General features: G+C 46.1%; 1 protein-coding gene across 4 annotated transcripts in view; it reads left to right on the top strand.

The window, feature by feature from the left end:
• The window catches only part of PRKCA (protein kinase C alpha), a 392291-nt gene that overhangs the window by 305140 nt on the left and 65231 nt on the right, over positions 1–21920 (top strand). For all 4 annotated transcript variants that reach the window (XM_027625641.2, XM_027625640.2, XM_035724576.1 and 1 more), the window contains 2 exons: positions 500–634; positions 891–987. In XM_027625641.2, the coding sequence (XP_027481442.1) occupies positions 500–634; positions 891–987 (232 nt within the window). The remainder of the gene's footprint in view (positions 1–499; positions 635–890; positions 988–21920) is intronic.

Genomic DNA, 21920 nt, shown 5'->3' with positions numbered 1-21920 from the left:
AGCATAAGCCAGTGGTCCTCCTTGCAGACTAGAACACAGGAAGTGGTTTCTCTGTGGATGACTGGAAACGTAGCTCTTTTGTATAGAACAGAGACTGGCAAGCTTTGTAAAGGGCCAGTTAGTAAATAGTTTAGACTTTCTGGGTCATACAGTCTGTTGCAACCACACGCAGTTCTGCGCATCCGTAGACTGTAGACTGTATGTAAACAAAAGCCCATGGCTGTGTTCCAGTAAAGCTTTATTTACAAAAACAAGCGGCGGGCCAGATTTGGCCTGTGGGTGTTAGTTTGCCAGCCGCTCGTCTGGAGCTTTGGCTGCTGGGGGCGGGTACTCTGTTGGCAGTGGGGAGCCCCAGGAAGTGAATCGAATATACTATTGGTTTTTTAATCTCGGACTCCCGTCATGACCATGGGGTGTGGCTCCCAAGAAACCAGGTTCTAGATAACTGTGTGTGTCTGTGTGTCTGTGTGTCTGTGTGCGCCCGTGCTCTCTTTTGTAGCAAATTAAAACCTTCGGATAAAGACCGACGGCTGTCCGTAGAAATCTGGGACTGGGATCGAACAACAAGGAATGATTTCATGGGATCCCTTTCCTTTGGAGTCTCGGAGCTGATGAAGATGCCGGCCAGTGGATGGTAAGAATGCCCAAGGTTGAATATGTATGTGTCAGCCAAAGGTTGATAGTCTTGAAGGCGTTAGAGCCCTTAGAGATTCAGCAGACAAACCGGCTTCCGTCTAAAATGACCATCGGCCGTGAAGTTATCTGGCTATAGTCTCCCCACAGGACACATTTCAGAAACAGCCGGCCCGGAGGTCCAAGGAGAGGAGTTGCTGTATCTGTGGTAGAAACGCGGTGTTTCTCACCCTCCTCTCCTCCTGTGTCTCCCAAAGGTACAAGCTGCTTAACCAAGAGGAAGGTGAGTACTACAACGTACCCATTCCAGAAGGGGATGAAGAAGGCAACGTGGAGCTCAGGCAGAAATTCGAGGTGAGAATATCAACGAAATTAGTGGAACCGTCTTTTCTTTGGGAAGTTTGGCCTCAGGAAGGGCCAGAGTCTTGTGGGTACACCTGCTGGAAGACAGAATCTAAGTGTTAATCTTTCTCTTTATTTAAGAACAGAAGTGCTGCATAATCCCCTTCCTTTGCAAGCTGTGTTAACATGTGAGGCCTATTATCAGGGCGAGAATGGGGACTAGAGCTATCCCAGAAATAAGCATGGTTGATTTCTGCATAAGAAATTGGTTGGCACGTCAGCGGGGAGACAGGCAAGGTTCCAAGTGCGGTATTCTCATTAGAAAGAAGGACTGTGCTTCTCCAAATGGCAGGAGGACATTTTGGCATTAACTCGGGAGGTGGTTTGGGTGTCATTAAGCTCTCGGGCCGGCATCTCCATTTCTGCTCCAGATCTTTAGAAAAGGCCAGCTCTTTGTCTCCTTCCCATTGAGTGTCTGTGTTTGCCTTCCCTCCCAGATTCATCTGTCTTCTTTCTCCCTCTGCCTCTGTCCCTACTTCCCTCCCTTTCTTCTTTCTACCCATACTTGTCTCTACTCACCAGACATCTCCACTTTTAATACACATTCCTTTCTCTAAGCACTTGCCTTACATTCCGGGTCACAGCTCCTAATTTTTTCTATTTCTCTAATCACCTGCATCTTGGCTGTCCACGGGATTCGTACGGTAGCCATCACAGTCTGTGTAACTGGTTAATTCCTTTTTGAATCTTTCTCTTCCTCAGGCTAATTAGGATTCCCGGGAATTCCCGCCCCCTAAAGAAACACGTGTGTGTACACGTGTGTGTGTGTGTGTGTGTGTGTGTGTGTGTGTGTGTGTGCGTGTGGAGATACTGAACTGTGGCTGAAAGGTCGGCACTAATGAGATGCCAATGGTTTTGTTTTAGTCCCTCTGTTGTTTCCTTCTCCAAAATGAAGGTTTGTCCCAAAGAAATATATAGATCATATTGAGGTAGAATGAATTCTTAAGGATGTAAGACATAAAAGTGTTCAAAAGTGCTTTTGGCAGGCTGATACTTGGTGAAAGTGGATGTTGATGGCAAATACTTAAACAGCCCTGACCTTAAGCCCCTGGTTGCCCTGGGAGCATAAATGAGTCACAAATAATATAACTAAATGGCAGCAAACAACAGGCCTCAGGATTGGTGACAGCAGGGTGGGGACCAGGGGCAGGGGGTGAACACAAGCCCTGTCCAAAGGGGGCAGCCGCTGCTGCTTGGCAGCAGCTGATTATTGCCACGCCGAGGAGGGTCCTGTGCCGTCAGATCTTCTGGTTCTTCAAGAGAAGCCAAAAACACAATTTTTTTTTTTTTTTTTTTTTTTAGTAAGACATCTTCTGACTTCTTTTAATATTGACAGCTAATTAAAACTCAGAGCTTGGTGGAGGCCAAACACATCTCTTGATGTAGACACAGGTAAAATTCAGCCAGTAGAAATCAGCTGGCAATCTCTGCTCCTAAAAAATATAGGAGGAAAAAAAATAGAAAAAAAATATATTTATGTATAAAGTGGAGTTCTTTCCAAAGGGCCCTATTAATATTTAGAGGCATTCAAGTGCAAAGATGTATTAAGGCTTGGGGTAGCTTCAAGTATCGATGCCAGGCCTGTTTCTCTAATTATTTTTTCCTTCACTTCCTTTATCTACGCCCACCTCCCCCTCATAGTTCAGGACAGGAGCCCCATCCCCAACGTCACACCACCTCTGTGAAGGATGGACCTTTCCAGAGAGTTTTGGGACCCCAAGCACCAGCACTACTCTGATGTCCCAGGCAGGAGAGATTGCTGAGAAGCTAAACAGACCCTTGCTGAATTTCATGCTGTAGTTGTAGGTCATTAGCAACCAATGGGTCAGAAACTGCTGGTATAGAACACAGTTGAGGGAGGGGCGGTACTGGGGCAACATGATGGTAGTCACTCTTGGAAATGTCTGAGACTTAGCTTTGCTGATGGAGAAATATTGACCCACCTTTTATGCCTCATTTCCATGGGTTCCTGGTGAGTAACCTTCCTGTTTTCCTGGGCAGTGAGTCTAGCTTTTTATAAAGGTCAGAACTCAATACTTAAAAAAAAAAAAAAAAGGTGGGGGGCTAGGTCAGAGGGCTTGAGGCCAGAATTGCATTTCTCTCTAGAGGCTCATTAGAGGCCATTCCTGTGGTGCTCCCTCCTGGGCATGGACTTTGGACTGGAATTCTACCTGCTCAAGGGCAAGTGCAGGGAAGGACATGAGCCTCTGCTGTCCAGCTTCCAGGCTTCTGTGCTCAAAGCACCTGCCTGAACTACATCACAGCTTTTGCTTTAAACCTCTTGCAGCTCCTTCGATTTTACTGGAATTATAGTAGCTCATTTACTTAGAGTTGCAGGAGACCAGGCAGAAAGCCCCTCGATGGTGGGGTCAAGGAGATGCTGAGAATTTTCCCACAGCTGTTGTGTCGTATTTAAAATAGAACATTCAGATCTGACTTCAGGTGGGACTTACCATGTAGCAGTGTTCCATTGAGGTCTGTAAACGTGAAACTTGTAATATTTCCCCAGCATCCAAGTGTCAGGAAGTAGCGTGCCTGGGCAGAAAGGCTGTGTCCACATTTGAGCAGTTCTGGGTCAGAGCCAGCCTTCCCATACGGGGTGCCACCTGGCACCAGAGTGCAATTTGGGGAACTTTCTCCATCGCTCACCCGATTTTCTCCCTCTCCATCCCCGGCCACGGTATGACTGCTCCCCAGTGTCTGCGACCTCGCCTCTCTGTCCACATCTCTCCGTATACTTGCCATCCTGACTTACCTTCCATAATCCAGGTCCCTTTCTCCCCTGCCTGCTCTTCCAGAGGTACTTTCCCATCCTCTGGTAACAGTATGATTCAGCTGAAATTTTTAATTTAAAGTTCCATGGTGACTCATGTCTGGATGAAATACAGCATGATGACTAGTCCTTTTAGGGACAGGCATTACTCAGGGGTGTTGTACACCAGCTAGAGTCTACAGGGTTATTCTTTCTGTGTCCAGCTTTGTTTTCTAGAAAGAGTTAATAGCTAAGTGTGGTTTTCGAATCCTCTTCCAGAAATCAAAAGTCACTCAATCTGATAGAAGAAAAATCCAAACAAATGAGCATTTACAGCCCATGCCACCGTGTTAGCATTTATCTTGATAACAAGGAAAAAATTTTTTTCAAATTTATTATTGATTCTAGAATCCTGGCAAACAGAATGATCGGTGAGTAAAGCTCTTAGGAGCCAAGGAAATCCCAAGATGGTTGGAAATGACCTGATCCCATAATGCATTGTCCCCCTCGAGCAGTTTATCTGCCTAAAAGAAAAAACAAATCAGAACCTTGACCACAGTGTTCATGGACAGTGCATCTATGGGCCTTTACCCTGTTCCCCATTTGTCTTCAAATAAAGTACACATAGTTCCTGATTCACAAACATAAGTTCTGTGTCTGTTCATTTGTTCCATAATAAGGCTCCAGCAATGAATAAAGCAAACAGTTCCCCTCTTTGCAGAGCTTACGTCTCTACCTTTGGGCCCTGCTTCAGATCTTTTTGGGAATGAGGCAGGGTGCTTCTTGAGAAATAAGCTTATTATAACCCCCTGTGCTGGTCAGTGATTCCCCAGGACCCCTCCCCCCCAATTGAGAAGACTCTGGATTCCTGTTCCTTTGTCTCGCTTCTTCTGGGCCCCCATTCCCTGCAATGAGGCTCATTGTCAGTGATGGAGAGACGGCCCGCCTTCCCTGAGAAGTGGCCCAGAGGATGGTTGGTTAGCCCTAGTTCAGCAAACTTTCTGTAAAGGGTCACATAATAATTTAGGCTTTGCAGGCCTCTGGGTCTCTGTCACAACCATTCGGCTATATGCCTTTGTGCCAGAAAAGCAGCCATAGACAAGGTGTAAACAAATGGACACAGTGGTGTGCTAATAAAACATTATTTATAAAAACAGGTGACAGACCAGATTTGGCGCATGAGCCATAGTTTAACCCCCGGTTTAGCCCGAAGTCTCTATGTAGTCAGATCCTGGTCCTGCCATTTATTAACCACATGGCTTCCCTATGCATGTCCTTCACTGTAAATGGGAATATTAATAGTATTTACTTAATGATATTGTTTTAAAGATGAAATTAGGTTGTCATAAGAAATTTCCTAAAAGCAGACTTTCATACAAGTGTTTTATCATCATCCTCAATATGCTTCATTGCAGAAACTGGGTTACAGAGGGCACTTTTTTTTTAATTTCTGGAGCTTCCCGAAAAAATTTTTTTCTTTCTTTCTTTCTTTCTTTTCCTTCCTTTCTTTCTTTCTTTCTTTTTCTTTCTTTTCTTTTCTTTTCTTTTCTTTTCCTTATTTTTTATGTTGGAATCGTGTTCTAAATGGTGGTCATGTTCTGTGTCCTATGGTCCAGCCACATGATGAAATAGAAGCGTATTGATGAACCCTGATGACCATTTATAATATTGTTTTTATGAGGAAATAGATCTTCATTTACATTTAGATGGATTTCTGGTACATAATGTGTGGGCGAATTGGGAACTTGGTGTAACTGGCAGTGGGTTAGGTAATCTCTGGATGAAGCAGGATGTCAGGGGGTTAAGAGGGGTCTCAGCCCGAGGAGTCAGTGTGCACTGATGTTTCTCAGCGTGGTCGTTTGACAGAGGGTCCTGAGCAAAGACTCGAAAGTGAGCACATCTGAAAGATGTGTTACATGAGCCCCACCAAGAATGAACCCAAGTAATAATCCTAAGCGTTCACCCCAGAAATGGAGCCATTGGTTTGTTAGTGATGGCATTCACAGGAAACTCCAGCATCTTTGTCGGTGTCCTAATGCCCTTTGGATCTTTTACAAAATCTGAGATTTGAATCCTTTGCCTCTTGAGCTATGCCTAGGGAGTTATGCACGGCATTCAACTTTCTAGTTAGAAGAAAAGTATCTTCTGACCACATCTTTTCCTCATTTAAAACCATTCCAGAGGATCTTCTTGTCATTTGTCTGTCTCCATGGTGATTCATGAGCTTGAGCATGTTTGTGTTGTGTTTCATCAATCTGGTTGATTCTTCCCTTGAGCCATTTGGGCCACGTCTACCCCCAGAGATGGAATTGTCCTAGAATCAAGAACAAGGGAGGGTGCCAGGGTGACTCAGTTGGTTAAGCATCTGCCTTCAGCTCAGGTCAGGATTCTGGGGTCCTGGTGTTATAGGATCACAGGGTTCTTGGCTCACGGAGTCAAAGAATGAATCTCGCAGACACAAAAGGGTGAAGCGAAGTGAAAGTTTATGAAGTGAAGGTGAGAGCAGAAAGGAGAGAAGCAGCTCTCTAGAGTGAGAGGGGTCCTGGATGGGTTGCCATGGCAGTCTTCTATTGAGAACTGCCTGGGAAGCTTGTGGCCTTGAGATTCTTGTACCATCTTGGTTTGAGCACAGACTATTGATAACATCCTTAATGACTGATTTCTTTGAGGTTTGGTCATTTTCTGTGATACACCGTAGCTACCAAAGAAAAATATTCCCAACATCCAAGGCCAGGGGGTCTTGTTTCCTTTTCTCTTGTTCACTCTGGCTTAGCACTTTTGCCTGCCAGGAATAGTCTCAGAGCCCAGCCAGGGGTCCCCTATCTCTCCCTGTCTATACCTTAACCCTTTTCTTACTCACTGGGATCGAGCCCCACATAGGGCTCCCTGCTCAGCGGGGAGTCTGCTTCTCCCTCTCCCTCTGCCGCTGCCCCTGCTTGTGCTCGCTCTCTCACTCTGTCAAATAAATAAAAACCTTTTTAAAAATAAATAAGAATGGGGCGCCTGGGTGGCTCAGTCGTTAAGCATCTGCCTTCGGCTCAGGTCATGATCCCAGGGTCCTGGGATCGAGCCCCGCATCGGGCTCCCTGCTCGGCGGGAGGCCTGCCTCTCCCTCTCCCACTCCCCCTGCTTGTGTTCCCTCTCTCGCTGTGTCTCTCTCTGTCAAATAAATAAAAATCTTTAAAATAAATAAAATAAATAAATAAGAACAAGGGAAGAAGGTTCAGGAGAGGAAAAAAGTAGAGGCACGTTGTGGGACCACTCTCCAGCCCTTTCTTTGGAGCCAACCACTTCCTCCCAGGGTTGTACCCCCCTCCAGCCCCCCACCTGTTCACCCTCCTCCCCTTCTCCTCTGATGCAGTGCCTTTCTCCTAAGGCTTGGACCCTCGCCCTTGGGGCGATTTCTTTCTAACCAAGACCTTCTTCCCCAATCCTCCCCATAGAGAAATGGAGCGATGGGGCTAATGACCTGAGCCCTGGACCTGGCTCCTCAGGCCCACAGCACCTGAGCACAGGCTCAGGAGTCCATGAAAACCACCACCTGCCTCTTCCCATGTCATATTTCAGTATTTAACACAGTCAACGCCGAATTCTCTCATTTTGCTCCAGTATTACAGTCACCCCCTCTGATTTGTATTGTGATGACTTTTAGCTGCAAATGGAGTTTAAATGAACTCCTTTCTACTGGTGGGGTTGCTGGTCTCCTCCACAAGTTGTTTACAGTTATTGGAGATGCTACTGTAGAAAAGCCAGGCAGCTTTCCTTAAAGGAGGCCACACCATTCTCTTTTGCCCGATGGTTGAGGCTTTTTGTTGTCTTCGTCATTTAGAGAATTAAGGTAGAACAGAATGAGAAGCTAAAAGCACCTGAGCCTTTTCAGCCTTCCATGGCTGCTCTACTCTAGGATAAGTTAATATCTAACATCAAAAAAGAAAAAAGTTAAAAAGCAAAACAGACACATTTTTAGCAGAATTAAGATCGCCAAGAGGCAACGTGCTTTGGGCTTTGTCTGCGGTGGAATATTTCTGTTGTCAGAAAATAATGGAAAGCAACGTGCCATTAGGGAGCTGGCAGATGAGACATCATAAATAACTCTCTGGAGTGTCAGGATTCAAGAGAACAAGATGAATGCATTTATTTATTTTTTTATTCTTTTAAAAAATTTTGTTTATTTGTGACACAGAGATACAGAGAGAGAGAGAGAGCATGAGCAGGGAGAGAGGCAGAGGGAGAGGGAGAAGCAGGCTCCCCGCTGAGCCAGGAGCCCGATGTGGGGCTCCATCCCCGGGACCCTGGGATCATGACCTGAGCCGAAGGCGGATGCTTAACCATCCGAGCCACCCAGGTGCCCCGCGATGAATGCCTTTAAATTGCAGCATTGCTTGAAAGGTGTGTGAGCTCTCTACAGAGAACTCCTTGCAGAGTTCCCTAAAGAGAGAAGTTTATGATCAAGTGTGAAGGATGGCAGCAGTTCTTGGGGCGAGGGCTTGACTACCACCTCCCATCCCGCCCCTCCCCAGGAGCAGGAGGTATGCTGCTGATGGGGACAAAGGTGAAAAGAGCAGAGAGTGCAGCGGGGGACTGCCAAGCACTCAGACCACGTGCGTTTGAGGGGTGGTCCTGCATCATGGGAGCCCTGCTGCTGGAACTCAGATCCTGCCTTGTCCACATCCCAGTCTCATGAACTTGGGCACGTTACTCCATGTTCCAGCATGGTATTCTAGAAAGAGGATATAATTTGAAATAATCGTGATTTCACATCCTGGCTATACCACTTACTAGTAGTAACCTTGGATAAGATGCTTAAATTCACTGATCTTTCATCAGGCCTTTTGGGGGGTCGTGGTAGCATCTACTACATAGCAGTGCTCTGAGGATCAAATGAGCTCATTTGTGTTAAGTTTGCCTGGCCTAGAACCTGGCATATAGTAAGTGCTCAGTAAATGTTAGCCAGGACTTTTTTTTTTTTTTTTTTTTTTTTTTGCTTTCATCGTAGCTGATTATATATAAAATACACTTACTCAGATTTGGTTTAGACTGATATTTATGAAAACTTACAAACTCTGACACTACACTTGTATGTGCAAAGAGGTGCTAACAGAGAGGCAAGAGCATTCGAGAGAGCTGCTTTGAGAAGTTTTGTCAAGGATTCATTCCTGAGAACAGACCAGTAGATTGATTGTGCCAACACTCACCACTTTCTAGAGCCTGAAGTTTAAACTCCAGTTCTCTCTTGATATTTTCAGCGGCAGGCTTTCCCACCCATCTCTGCTTTGGCTCTGTTTTCTATACAGGCAACATTTCAGGGGGGGTTGAACTTGAATACTAACCCGATTGGTAGCTTTGCTGGTGCCACCCTCAGCCCGAGCCCTGCCCATGGGTCATCTGTGCTCTGCCCCAGGACCTCAAGTTGATGCCCTCATAATAACTCTCATCCTCCCCAATTACAGACCATCATCACCCTCTTGATCTGACTTCATACCCAGCTTTTATCTTCAGATGGTCGAGGAACACCAGAAATTCTTCGACCCGTTGGATAGGGTCAGCCCATAGGAACCAAGCCTGTTCATCTTTAGTGGTCTGAATGTATCATCAGCTACATAATCACAAAATCCTAAATTCCAAAGAGTGAATAGCTGCATTTTCCCTTACCTTGAAAAATCCTCTAGGCCTGCACTGTTCAATTCAGTAACCAACTGGCCATATGAGTCTGTTGAGCACTTAAAAATGCAGCCAGTCTGAATTGAGATGTGCTCTAATTATGAAATACACACTGGATTTCAAAGACTCAGCAAAAAGAAAAGAGTGTAAAATACCTCATTAATAATCTGTATACTGATTCTATATTGAAATAATATCTTGGATATATTGGGTTAACACTATATTTAACAAATCTGTTATTATATACTTTTATATGTCAGTATTAAACATTATTGTAATCAATTTCACCTGTTGGTTATATTTTTAATGAGGTTAGTAGGAAATTTAAATTTCTATATGGAGCTGACATGGTATTTCTATTGGACAGGGCTAATCTGGAACATTTCCTCCCAAGAAAAATAGTTTGTCATGGGGTGAAATGCAAAACCAGTGACTTGCTAATGCATTTTTCCTAGGCTTATAAATCATCTGTATCCAAGAGAACTGGGTTTTAGAAAATGGATTCTCTCAAGATTCTGGGCATGTTGCTGGACCCAGATTAAGTGTGGGGGTGTGGGGGGGGGAGGGGTGTATTTTTGGCATGACTAAATAATTGTTAGAAGGATGTAACAAAGCTGGGATAATATTTGAGTTACCTAATAATTTAATAATGCACATTTCTAACAGTAGTCCCAGAAGTCCCACTGAAATGTACTGAGAATGTCTGATTAGTTGGAAAGCTGTGAGCAGAGGGTCAGAGCCCTCATCGGACCCTCCCTTTTGGATACAAAGTTGCTTTACCTCGGTTACTATACTAAATGTATTACCTAAGGGCTGTGAATCCATGAGCTACAGTAGTTTTAACAGATATTTTGGAAACAAGGTGACACTAACTTACCATGACTGAAATGTTTGATTTGAAAGACTTTTTTGAATAGATTCTACAAAATGTCCCTTGGTCAGAACCTGAAGCAAGATTACCAGTGGCTTCCATGAGGTCTGTGTCCTCACAGTTTTTGTATTTGTGACCATTCAGAACCATAGCAGGGTCTAAAGCAAAAGAAGCCAAAATAAAATTGATGAGCATGTTTCATAAGAATGAGCTGCTTTGTGGGGTTGGTGACAGAGGTCCAGAAACTGCTGGAAAGAAGCATCACCCCGGAGACTCTGCAGATTGCCTTAAGAACACACATGTATCTACTTTTATTTATTCCGGGGAAACATTTTGAGATTATCCCTATTACTAATTAACAAATTAATATGATCCACTTACTATTAAAGTATTTAAATCAACATTGATGAGACTCCGTTGCTAGGTTATATGTGGAACGAGCAAGCAAGCATTTTCCTGGTTACTACTGCTGAAATTGGATTTTCCAAAAAGCCTCCATTGTCTCTGAAGACTTTATCTAATTCAGAATGTTCTTCTGTGGATGAGAAAAAAGAAAATAGTTCATTGGAGACCCTCAGATAAATTGTAGCTATTTGTTGATCTGATGGGGCCTGCTACTGTTACCATGGAAACCTGAGTACTTTCCAGTGACCTTTTGGACCCAAAACAGAAAATCTGTGTGCCCCAATATAAATTCTGCTTTTTTTTATTTATTCATTTTGGTCCCTAAATAGCTTAATTAATTACTTTTTGAACTGTGTGCTATTAAGGGGGGAAAGTCTATAAAATGCACATCAGTTGAAGAATATTTTTATCTTTATATTTCGCTCTGTCTTAGAAACAAAATCTTAAACTGAGATAAGACAAGGTTCAGTGTTTGAAACCACTTTCACGCATTCATTAGATCCTTGTCAACAGAGGTTAACACTACCACTCAACCGAGCAGACTCAAAGAAAGCTTCCAAAAGCAACTGCACAGAATTTCTGATTAGTCTGTAAGGGAGGGTGAATGCATTTATGTCATAGCATTGGCAACATGCTTTCGGTTTAATTTCTTTTATGGAAATGACTTTGGTGGGAAACCAGAAAAAGATTGTACATTCCAGCTATCTGTTCCATCCTAATGGATTCCTGAAATGACATAAAAAGCCTTGTGTTTGTAGCTGTGGGGTTGGCCTTAAGGGTGGATGTTGCCAGTTCAATAAACAGGGCAAGCCTAATATTAAATGTTAAAAGCAGCTATCCATGTGTACCCAGGCCCTGGTACCACAGGGGATTAGCCTGTCAGGAACTGGAAGGAAGGTAGAGCCAGCGTCCCTTGGTACAAACAGAGACATGGTACCTAAGCACTGATAACAGGTCCCTATGGTTCTAGCCCAAGCACCAAAGAAGAAGTCAAAGCCCCTTAAAAGAGAAAAGCCTAGAATAAGGGTGACCCCCCCCCCACATAATGCTGTTTGCTCTTTCCGCAAGGAACATGTCCTACAAAGAATTAGAACTGGGGATCTAGAGAGGTCAATCCCAAGGATTCTGAACTCCCTGCGTAGCCTGAAAAAAGAAAGTGGTGACCACTCTGGTGCTTCAGATCCTTGCAACTCCAAGTATGATCCATGGACCAGCAGCAGGAGTATCATCTGGGAGCTTATCAAAAATGCAAAATCTAGGGGCACCTGGGTGGCTCAGTTGGTTGAGCGGCTGCCTTTGGCTCAGGTCATGATCCCAGGATCGAACCCCATGTCGGGCTCCCTGCTCAGCAGAGAGCCTGCTTCTCCCTCTCCCCCTACCTGCTGCTCTGCCTACTTGTGCTCTCTCTATATATCTCTGTCAAATACATAAATAAAGTTTTTTATTATAGATTTTATTTATTTATTTGAGAGGGAGAGAATGAGAGATAGCAGGAGAGGGAAGAGGGTCAGAGGGAGAAGCAGACTCCCCGCTGAGCAGGGAGCCCGATGCGGGACTCGATCCCGGGACTCCAGGATCATGACCTGAGCCGAAGGCAGTCGCTTAACCAACTGAGCCACCCAGGCGCCCCATAAATAAAATTTTTTTTAAAATGCAGAATCTCAGGGGTACCAGCTGGCTCAGTCAGTTAAGCATCTGCCTTTTGATCTCAGTTTAGGTTTTGATCTCAGGGTCGTGAGCTCAAGCCCCACTTTGGGCTCCACACTGGGCATGGAGCCTACTTATAAAATGCAGAATCTCGGATCCCATCCTAGACTTGTACTGAGTCAGAATCTGCATTTTCACAAGATGCCCAGGTGGTTCCTGTCCCCTTTAAAGTTGGAAAAACGCTGATGGAGAGGATGTGACCTGTTGACTAATAAGCGAACAAATTTATGTTCTGCAGTGGTTGTGGAGGTGATGAGGACAGACTTCATTTACACCCAGTATCCAAATTCAGTGAGATGGGGATTGGCACCCAGCCACCTGCTTTTATACAGCCCATGAAATAAGAATGGTTTGAATATTTTCAATGATTTTTTAAGGGTAATATTCGTGACACTTGAAAATTAGATGAAATTCATACTTCAGGGTCCATAGAGTTTACTAAAACAACCATGCTCATCCGTTTGGTGTCAGTGGTCTGCTTTCCTGCTACGAAGGCAGAGCTGAGGCCCTGGAATGGAGGCTTCCTGGCCTCCCAAGCCTAAATCATGCTGGTCCCTCACAGGAAAAGTTTATAATGCAATAATAGCATATCAGAAGTGGGGGCGATGCATAAAATTATCATTGATGAGAAAACAAAAGCACAGAAGGGACTTAACTTGAGCTGGTGTGTAGCAGGACCCAGATCTCTTGTCTCTTCTCCGTCACCCTCCCTGTACACCATGTTCCCGTCCCCCTCAGGCACACATCATGCTTTGGCATGTACCTTAGTACTTGTGTTCCCTTGGAAAGGCTCCCCCCTTCCCCTCTCTCTCAAGCTTTCCAAAGCCTACCCATACTTCCATACTTCTCAAGCCTTTTTAACCAGTCCTTGTGCAGACTAAGGCTGCTCACCCGCTGGACACACCCGTAAGATTTGCCACATTCCTGTGTCCAGATTGAGAACCACAAGCCCTGCTCTGGATGCTTCAGAATCTAAACGTCAGGCCCCATCTGGCTTTCCTTGACAGCCCAGGGGCGGATGTCTGAGCCTGTGTGTTCTAGGAAGCTGACGGAGGCCTTCCAGGGGAGAGGCCGTTCTGCAGCCCAGGGAGTCTCCTTCATTCACACCTAAATCTCTTCAGCCTCAGGCAAAACCACAGGTATGAGGACTATGGTCGCGCTCAGAGAGGGACCAGCTCCTATCCCATACTTCATGTGGTTCCAGAAACGGGTAGTTCGGAAAATTTCTCACTGCCGTGTCTTAAGAATGTTGCTGAGTAGGAATAGGGGACGTGCGACCTTTTACTTTGTCTCCACTCTATGGGTAATATTCCTGACCCTCACAGCAGAGGAGAAGCAGAACTTTCTTTCCCGCCTGAACCCAGTAAACATAGATGAGCAGGGGTCTGACTCAGGCCACAGGTTCGTTCTTTGTCCCGGTACTAGTCGCTCCAGTTCTTGAGACACAGATCCAGCCTCACTGCTGAGAAGATTATGGCTCTCGTGACATGACGTGGTGTTAACATGGAGACCACAGTGGCCTCAGGAACTCAAAATGGCGGCTCCCAATTGTGAGGCCCATTGGGAGTGGTGGCTGGGGTGCTCATGGGTGTTTTATTTTGGTTTTTTTGATGGTCTTTGTTTTCATGGGTGAGGTCTCTGGCCTTTAAGACCATCGCCTTAATGTACAAGGCACTGTGGCTCTTCCTACCTCATCAAGCCAACCAGGTGGAGTCAGAGAGGGCCATTGCTCAGGACCTCAATGAATTCAGTGTCTCTCGTGTCCATTGTTGAAAACTGGGTATTTAACATTTAGGCAGCTCTCGGACATTTACTGTCTTCCCGCTGCCCAGAGGTTCTTTGCTTCCTCATCTCCCATCTGACATCAAAGTGTGCTCAGAGTGCTTCCCTCAGAGTGCTCATGGATGTGTGGAAGGAGAGGGTCTGTGGGAGTCTGGCTAATTCACTTCATAAGCCTTTCTTTGATATTTTTTTAAGATTTTATTTGAGAGAGAGAGAGAGAGAGAGCACGAGCTCTCTCTGCAGTGAATTAAGGTACCCAGCTGAAGTGCGGTCTCTCTTGTGTCCCTCTGGAACGTTAGGAAGACCTAGATGTGGGGCTCGATCCCAGGACCCCTGGATCATGACCTAAGCCAAAGGCAGATGCTTTGCTGACTGAGCCACCCAGGCGCCCCTGATTTTTTTTTTTTTTTAAAGATTTGGGTTTGTTTGTCATGTCCAAGCATGAAATCGCTTAGGGGTCTTTCTAGGTCCAGCTGAGTCCAAGAGCACCTGCCCAGTGGTTGCTGGAAGGCTGTGAAGCTGCCCAGCCACAGTATGGAAGTGTCTCTGCTAGAGGATTTTTGTCTCCCTGTAGAAGGTGACCTATTCATATGGAAGTGGAAGGTAGGACCCTTCTGAAGCCATACCATGTACTTTTCAGGGCATCTCAGCCAACGTGGAGCCCTCTATCCCTAGAGGTATTAAGGCAGAGATTGGGCAGCTCTATCAGGTGTAGGAGAAATGTTGATTAAATTTCCTCTAAGGTTCTGGGAAACAGCAACATTTCAGTTAAGGATGTTTTTGTTGCTATTGTTCATTGCCTTTAATCTTGATGTGGATTAAGATCTCTAGCCTAAAATAGAGCTTTGGGGATTGGAATAAAATGGCCTATTTTGAGAACAATTATAAATAGATTCATGATTACAGATTTAAAGGACCATAATTATAAGCTGTAACAGAGGCTAATCTATCCATACCTGTTCAAAGAGATGTAAAATTCATATTTGACCAGCTTCCTATTTTAGTAGACAAAACCTTCCAAACACAAAGTATAATCTGTTTGTCTCTGATCTCCTCTCTGTTCAGGCTCAGGGATATGGTGACGCTTTCAGGCTGTGGAATTTTGGGTTCGGAAAACCAGCCTCCTTCTCAAATTTTCTCCCAGAAGCAGACTCACACTCTGTATGAACTTCTAGGACTCGTCTCATGACTCCTTGTACAAGGTTGTCTGTTAAGATGGTTTCAATTTATTTTTCTCACGTTAGTTCTTGTGAAAGTAAAGTTACCCGGTCAGGAGGGTTGTTTTTTTTTTTTTTTTTTAAGACAGAAGTTGAAAGATGAAAAGAAGTACGCCTGGGGAGCCCAACCTGGTCACCTGGCGTTCGGGCAACCAGAACGTGGTTAATGAGCTGCCCAATCTGTGTTTTACCAGTAGTCTTTGGCTCTTCAAGATACCGAAGAGTCTTCTGAATTATCAAGAAAAAAAATTTGTTATGGATAGTTTCGTGGTAAGCGGGTTTAGTTCTATTCTTGTCGAAGAGTAGTGACTTACGTGTATGAAATTCCGGGGTAACTAGCTGTGTGCTACCCCAGACACTTGATGAACCAGATAAACCATTACTCCATCATATGGATTGACCCAAAGCAAAAGAAGCATCCATGATTATCGTGGAGCTGTGTGATGGGATGTCACGCGTGGCCACGTAAAAGCCACAAGAAAGAGCGAGAAGGGCCGTGGCTCCGTGTGGTCTGACACGAGTCCGTTCATTATTCATACAACAAGAAAGAGTCCATTCCCACCCCTCTGAGGGCCAAGTCAGACCTGCCCCTATTGAGCCTCTGGAGCAGTGCCTGCCTTCTCTGCTGGACCCTCATGCTGACTCCTGGGCTGTCTCTCCCCTGTGCTTTCTGTCTGCGCTGGAAATGAAACCTACGGGGTGTTGTCCTCGAGTTTTATTTCTCTCGTGGTGCTGATTGTTTTCCTGTGTCTGGAGCATCCTCCCTACTAACGTAGCAGTTTTTCCCTTTCTCCTATCTCTTACAGGGATGTCATGTCCACTCCTTAAAGGTAGTTCTTCCTCCACTCTGTCCTCTTGCATCTTCCCTGCCACAAAAACGTTTTTGTGGCTGCCAAGCCTGAGCCCCCCGCCATGCTGTCTACTCTTAAGGATGCACCGTGTGTTCTGGTAGCTTGAACCTTCCGCCTACTCATGTCCCCTTCTGTGCGCTCCCCTCCAAATGGCCACAGCCCTCCAGTGAGGAAAAAACGCTCCTTATGCATCACCCAGAGAGCGTACCCGTGCTCCCCTGTCTCCAGATTAGGTCCGTTTAAGATTATACAAAATAGGAAATAATTGAAATCTCCCATCAGTGATGAAAGATAAGTTCAAGTCTGTTTTTAAAGCATCAAATGAACAGAAAGAGTGCATCTTTAAATTGACAGCACACATTTTCCTTTCCTTCTGCCAGTATATATCTCCAACCACATATTAAGACTCATTTTCAATTTTATGTAGACATCTACATGAGCATGGAAACAATATGGTGTACTTACAGTACATGTGTGCCTTTATATGGAAGATGTAGTGTAATATATCATGGGGCTGAAATCATCAGATTTTCCTGATGTTCTTAATACCTGGCTTACTACTTCTCACTATATTTCATTCCTTTTTTCATTTTTTTCCCAAATCAATTGTTCATAACCTAATCAACTATTCTACCCCACCCCCAAACTGTCAAATAGAACTTTGCAAAGTGCATGTAAATTATTTCAAAAATCTCATCCATAATCCTTTCTGACAACACCAGTCTCTTTTGGGGAGCTGGTTAGAGTCGTGTACCAGCTGTGTCTTCAGTGTATTGCCTTTGTTAATAATTGAAATCCACTCTGGATCGTTACAGCATATTCATATTGGAACCACCTGAAAAATTTAAAAACATTCAAATACTTGGGTGAAGAATTTGCAAGAGGAAATCCCACCCCCGATCCTAAGCTAGAATCAACGTATGATACTCTTTTTAAAACACTGTACTAAGGAAAAGATCTAGTAGATAATGTTTTTCAAGTTTCTCTCTGTAGACTTGTATCTGACACTACAGATGTGTCCCCTCAGGGGCCACAAGAGATTAGTGACCCAGAGTTATTGAAAATAGGGGGAAAAAAAAAAACTATTCTTTGAGGTTTCACAAGTCTTACAGAGTGTGGTGACTATCATGTGTGAAAACTTGCATCTGTCAAGATTTCTCTCGTTGCCGCCCTCCTGTTGTTTGTCTTTTAAAATGCTGTCACCACCATGCCACGTGTTCACTTTGGAGAAACATCTTCAGAAGTTGGCCACGCCCGGACACACTGAGCCACCCGGCGATTTCCTCCCTCAGAGTGAAAACATCCTCAGAGTGAGCAGACGCCTCTTGATCATTCCAGGACGCGGAGACAGTTCCTGCGTAAAAACGAAGAAATCACCTGTCATACCCTGTTATTTCAGAGGACAGCTCTACTCTGACGAAGTGGATTCACACTTGGGGATTCAGGTCCTTACTGTGACCCGGATCTCTCTTGCCTGGCAGTGTGTTTCTGTCTTTGTGATTAGGGTTTGTCATCCCAGGGAGAAATAATATACATAGTATGGGGCTCTATTTCACAACGTGCAGAAGGAGCTGGGTGCTGGCACAAAGCTTAGATGGGGCTGGAAAGGGAAAGGGCGGGGGGGGGGGGGAGAAGAAGAAAAAGGGGAAAGCCTTCACCTCCCTGAATCCCCTCCTGGCAGGTAAACCACGGCCCCTCGCACCTGCAGTGAGCAGCTGTCCCATCTTCAGAAGGACTGCCATCCCTCCTGCCTGCTGGGCAGCACAGCTCCCACCTTGTCGCTGCAGGGACACAGCCTGGTGGAGAGGTTAAGCTCCAGGCTGCCTGGGTTCAAATCCCAGCTCCGCCGCCTCCTAGCTGTAAGGCCATGGGCCACTTAGCTCACCTCAGTTTCTCCATCTCTAAAATGGGGGCGATAAAAAATACCAGCCTCCTAGGGCTGCTGGGGGTACTGAACGAAGCAATATAAAACGGGGACTGAACAGCGCTTGGCTGGGCAAAGTGTTGCTGCTGCCGTTACCCTCGGCACCCTCCCTCTGCCCACCCCCAGCTACTGGAAAGAAGAAACATGGCTGTTTTCGGAGAAGCTATTGCAAAGTTAAGACGAACGCTTCGTCATGTTCTCTGAGCACCCCGGCGGGCCCCGGGGTTGGGAGACCCAGTTGTGCATTAGAGGCATAGCGCGCCCCCATGCGCCCCGCACGCAGCAATGAAGGTCGTTGAGGAGCAGGGTCGGGAGGTGTCAATGAAGCCTCTTGTCTTTGTGTTGGTGCACATTTCTTGTTTCCTGTGCCTTCTGTTATGGGTCTTGGGACAAGAAACACAGATGATGCTACCTGAAAATGTCACCTGTGTGTCGGATCTCCGCCCCGACCCAGGCAGTGAAAATGGAGTGCCATCACTCACACCTCTTTGCAGAGTGGCATTGCTTGCTTGCTCAGGAACTAATCTTCACCTTGTGGCTTTTTCTGAAAATAGACCTGTCAATCATCAGTCCATGGCTGGCCCCCAGGGGCCATGTCTCTGTGTTGACACGCTGGGAAGAAGCAGGCAGGCAGGACAGTCCATGACTCTCGCCAGTGGCCCTGGGTGGGTAGCCAGATCTGCACAGAGCTGGTGGCCAGGGTTGCAGGATGCAGCCATGGTCTCATCTCTCCCTAGGGGTGTTCCTTTTGTGACCCACATTCCACCCTCCCCCCTGCTCCCTACCCAGGCCCCAGCAGCCTGTAGGTACTGGTAGGATCACAGTAATTGAAAGAATTTAAATTTTACTAGCTCTTCCCAGCTTATTGACACAAGACCCCAATCCACCTCCAGGCATCTGAGCCATACACACCCTCCCCCAAGGGCCCCTCCTGCCCTGGAGACCAGCTCTTAACAGCAAAAGCGCATGGACCGCTTGGCCATGTGCCCCCGAGGGCAGTGGGGACCACCTCCCCCAGCTCATTTATGCCCCTTTGCTTCATCTGCTTGCTTCCTGTTGGAAGAATCTCTTTTGGTGGGACAGCAGCTGCTAAGGTCTGATGATGCCGCCGTCCCTAGAGGAAGGGAGGTCTCCCCACTCAGGAGGAGGCAGGGAGCGTCAGTCCATTTTACAGATGAAGAAGCTGAGGCCTCGGAGAAGTCAGCAGTGCCATGACTGGTATTCCAGTCCACATCTGGTGGACATGCTCCTCGCCATTTGCTTCCCTGTCAGGCAGTTGCCCTGGGGTGGGGGGGGAGGCAGATTGGGGGGACAGAGAGCAGCCCAGAGCAGTGCAGCTACCACCAGCCTGGGAAGCAGGTATCCCACTGAGCTATAATTAGGGCCTTCCGTTTTTAAATACAGGTGTGGTTTTTAAACGCTCAGTGAAGATACGGTGAAATCAATGGTTGTGGAAATTTGGTGCTAATTTAATTGCATTCAACCCCACTTTCAAAATGCTTTCTGCTGTCAATTAGAGAGTTTTAGAATTAAAAAAAAAAAATGAGTAATTGAGCAAATGTATCTAGTATTTTGGGGGGAAGGATCCTTTTGTTTGTCTGTTTATGTTGACTTCCATGAGGTGACAGGGTCAAGCCTCCTTTGCCCGGTGCCCAGTCCTGCTCACCTCTCTGGCAGCAGCTGGACAGGGGTGGAAGGAAGTGTTTGGAACTTTCCCCAGGGCCGTAGGCTTTATTGCCAGTTATGGCTTGGTTGAGGGTTTTGTTTTTGTTTTTGTGTTTCAGTTGATTTCAGGAGCTGCTGTTCTGTGATCATTTAGCTCCACTTGCATTTCCCCAGTGGTCTTTTTCACTGAATTTCCCAGATTGTTTCTACCTTTCAGATAAACACAGAGGCTCCCCCGGGCCATCCCCTGTTCCCTCACAGCCCTCCCTGCCTCCTTTTCCCTGCTTCTTGCAAAGTCTGAGCTCAGTCGAAGGGCTGGGGGGAGATTCAGGAATCCTAGGTCTAGAACCGTTGAGATGTTGTTTTCAAGACATGAAGCATGCAGAGACTAAAACATACTTCTGGCCCATACGGTGGGCATTTCTCAGAGGTCTGGCTTTCATGTCGGAGATGTAGAATCATCATCTATAACGGTAGAGCTGGGAAGATACAATCTGTGTCTCTTTTGAGCATTTGTAAGAGTTTTACCTCTGCAGGGTGGACTAGGGAACCTTAGGCATATCTCTACTAAAAGATCCCAGTCCAAATGCAATGGCTCCAGAAAATAAAACACCACAAGAGGGCAGTCAAGACTTGCAAATAAAAGATTTCCAGGAAAAGTTGCACACAGAAGATCCTTAGGAACTCGTGACTCTCTCTTTACGTTTTTGATGGACCAGAAGATGGGATCACCACTTTACGTTCCCAGTTGTTCCTTGGTTTTATGGAATGACAAGGTGCCAAGAAGGCAAGAAGTCCAGGCTTTCTCCAGGTCTGAGGGACTCCTGTGGTCTGTTCTGGCCTGCCTGGGCCCCAGCCCGTTCACATCCACTCTTTCTTAGCAGCAGAGACCTCCCCACTTCTAAGCAATAGAGCCAACTGTCCGGAAAACCATTGACTTTGACAGCTTCCAGGAGTTCCCAGGCTCCTGAGCCTGCCACAGCTGACTCATAAAGCCACGGCAGTATTAACCCCAAAGGGGGACATTCCAGGCAGCAGAAGGATTAGAGGTTTCACAAAGTACTAAGTACCAAGGGCTTTCTAACCGTACTATGCCTTGGCCACATCCCCTCCCATGGTGCCTTCCGGAAGGCTCTGGACCAATGTGCGCCGTCGGCCCCCTGGCAAGAGACCGTCTTTTTTTTGGCAAAGGGAAAAATTGAGGGCAAATTTTTGGACCTCGGATCCTCACCGAAGTCTGGAGTCTCAGTAGCAGGGGGAGGACTGAAGGCAGTAGCCTTCCCAGGGTTGGTTTATCAGGCGAGACAAGTACTTCAGCCTGATACCCGTGGAGCAGCCAGCCCGAGGCAGCAGGTAGGGCACAGAGCTGGGAAATGAGGGAGAACAAAGCTGGCTGTAAAGGCAACAACACAGCAAGGTCCTAGGGGTGTGTGATACTCAGGACAGAAAGAACCAACCACTTTGCCTTTTCCACGTTGGGCCTGGTGCGGATGTTTCTCCGGAGACAGCGGCTCGGTCGCCATGACAGCAGGCCGGGGGCCGGCTCCCTGTGAATTCGTTCAGCAGTGGTGACAGCCTAAGTGGATGTGCCCATAAAAATATTTCTTATTAAGAAAATGACTCAGTGTGGTTTCCCTTACATTTCTGCCCTACCGAATAAGCACTTCCTTCAGCACATTGCGTGGTTGCGCAACAGTGTGTCCCCGTCCCAGTTAGCACATCGGGCACCGTGGAAGAGAGTGGATGGTTCAAGTGCATTTGAGGTTCTTCGTTGTTGCCATTCTGGTGGGTTAACAAGGAGACACAGATGTGCTGTTTACATCTAACCACAGTGATGCAGGGCAAGGGTAGGCAGACGGCAGCCCACAGGCCAAAATCTGGCCACTGCGGGTTTTTGTAAATAAGATTTTATTGGAACATAGCCACACGCCTTCACTCACCCGTGTGGCTTTCACACTCCAATGGCAGAATTGGGTTGTTAAAACAGAGACCGTCTTTGGCTGACAAAGCCGAATATATTCATTACCCATCCCTTTACCGAAGACATTGG

The sequence above is a fragment of the Zalophus californianus genome, chromosome 16 (assembly GCF_009762305.2).
Source record: "Zalophus californianus isolate mZalCal1 chromosome 16, mZalCal1.pri.v2, whole genome shotgun sequence".
Classification (NCBI taxonomy): domain Eukaryota; kingdom Metazoa; phylum Chordata; class Mammalia; order Carnivora; family Otariidae; genus Zalophus; species Zalophus californianus.
This window is presented reverse-complemented; position numbering and strand designations above follow the sequence as displayed.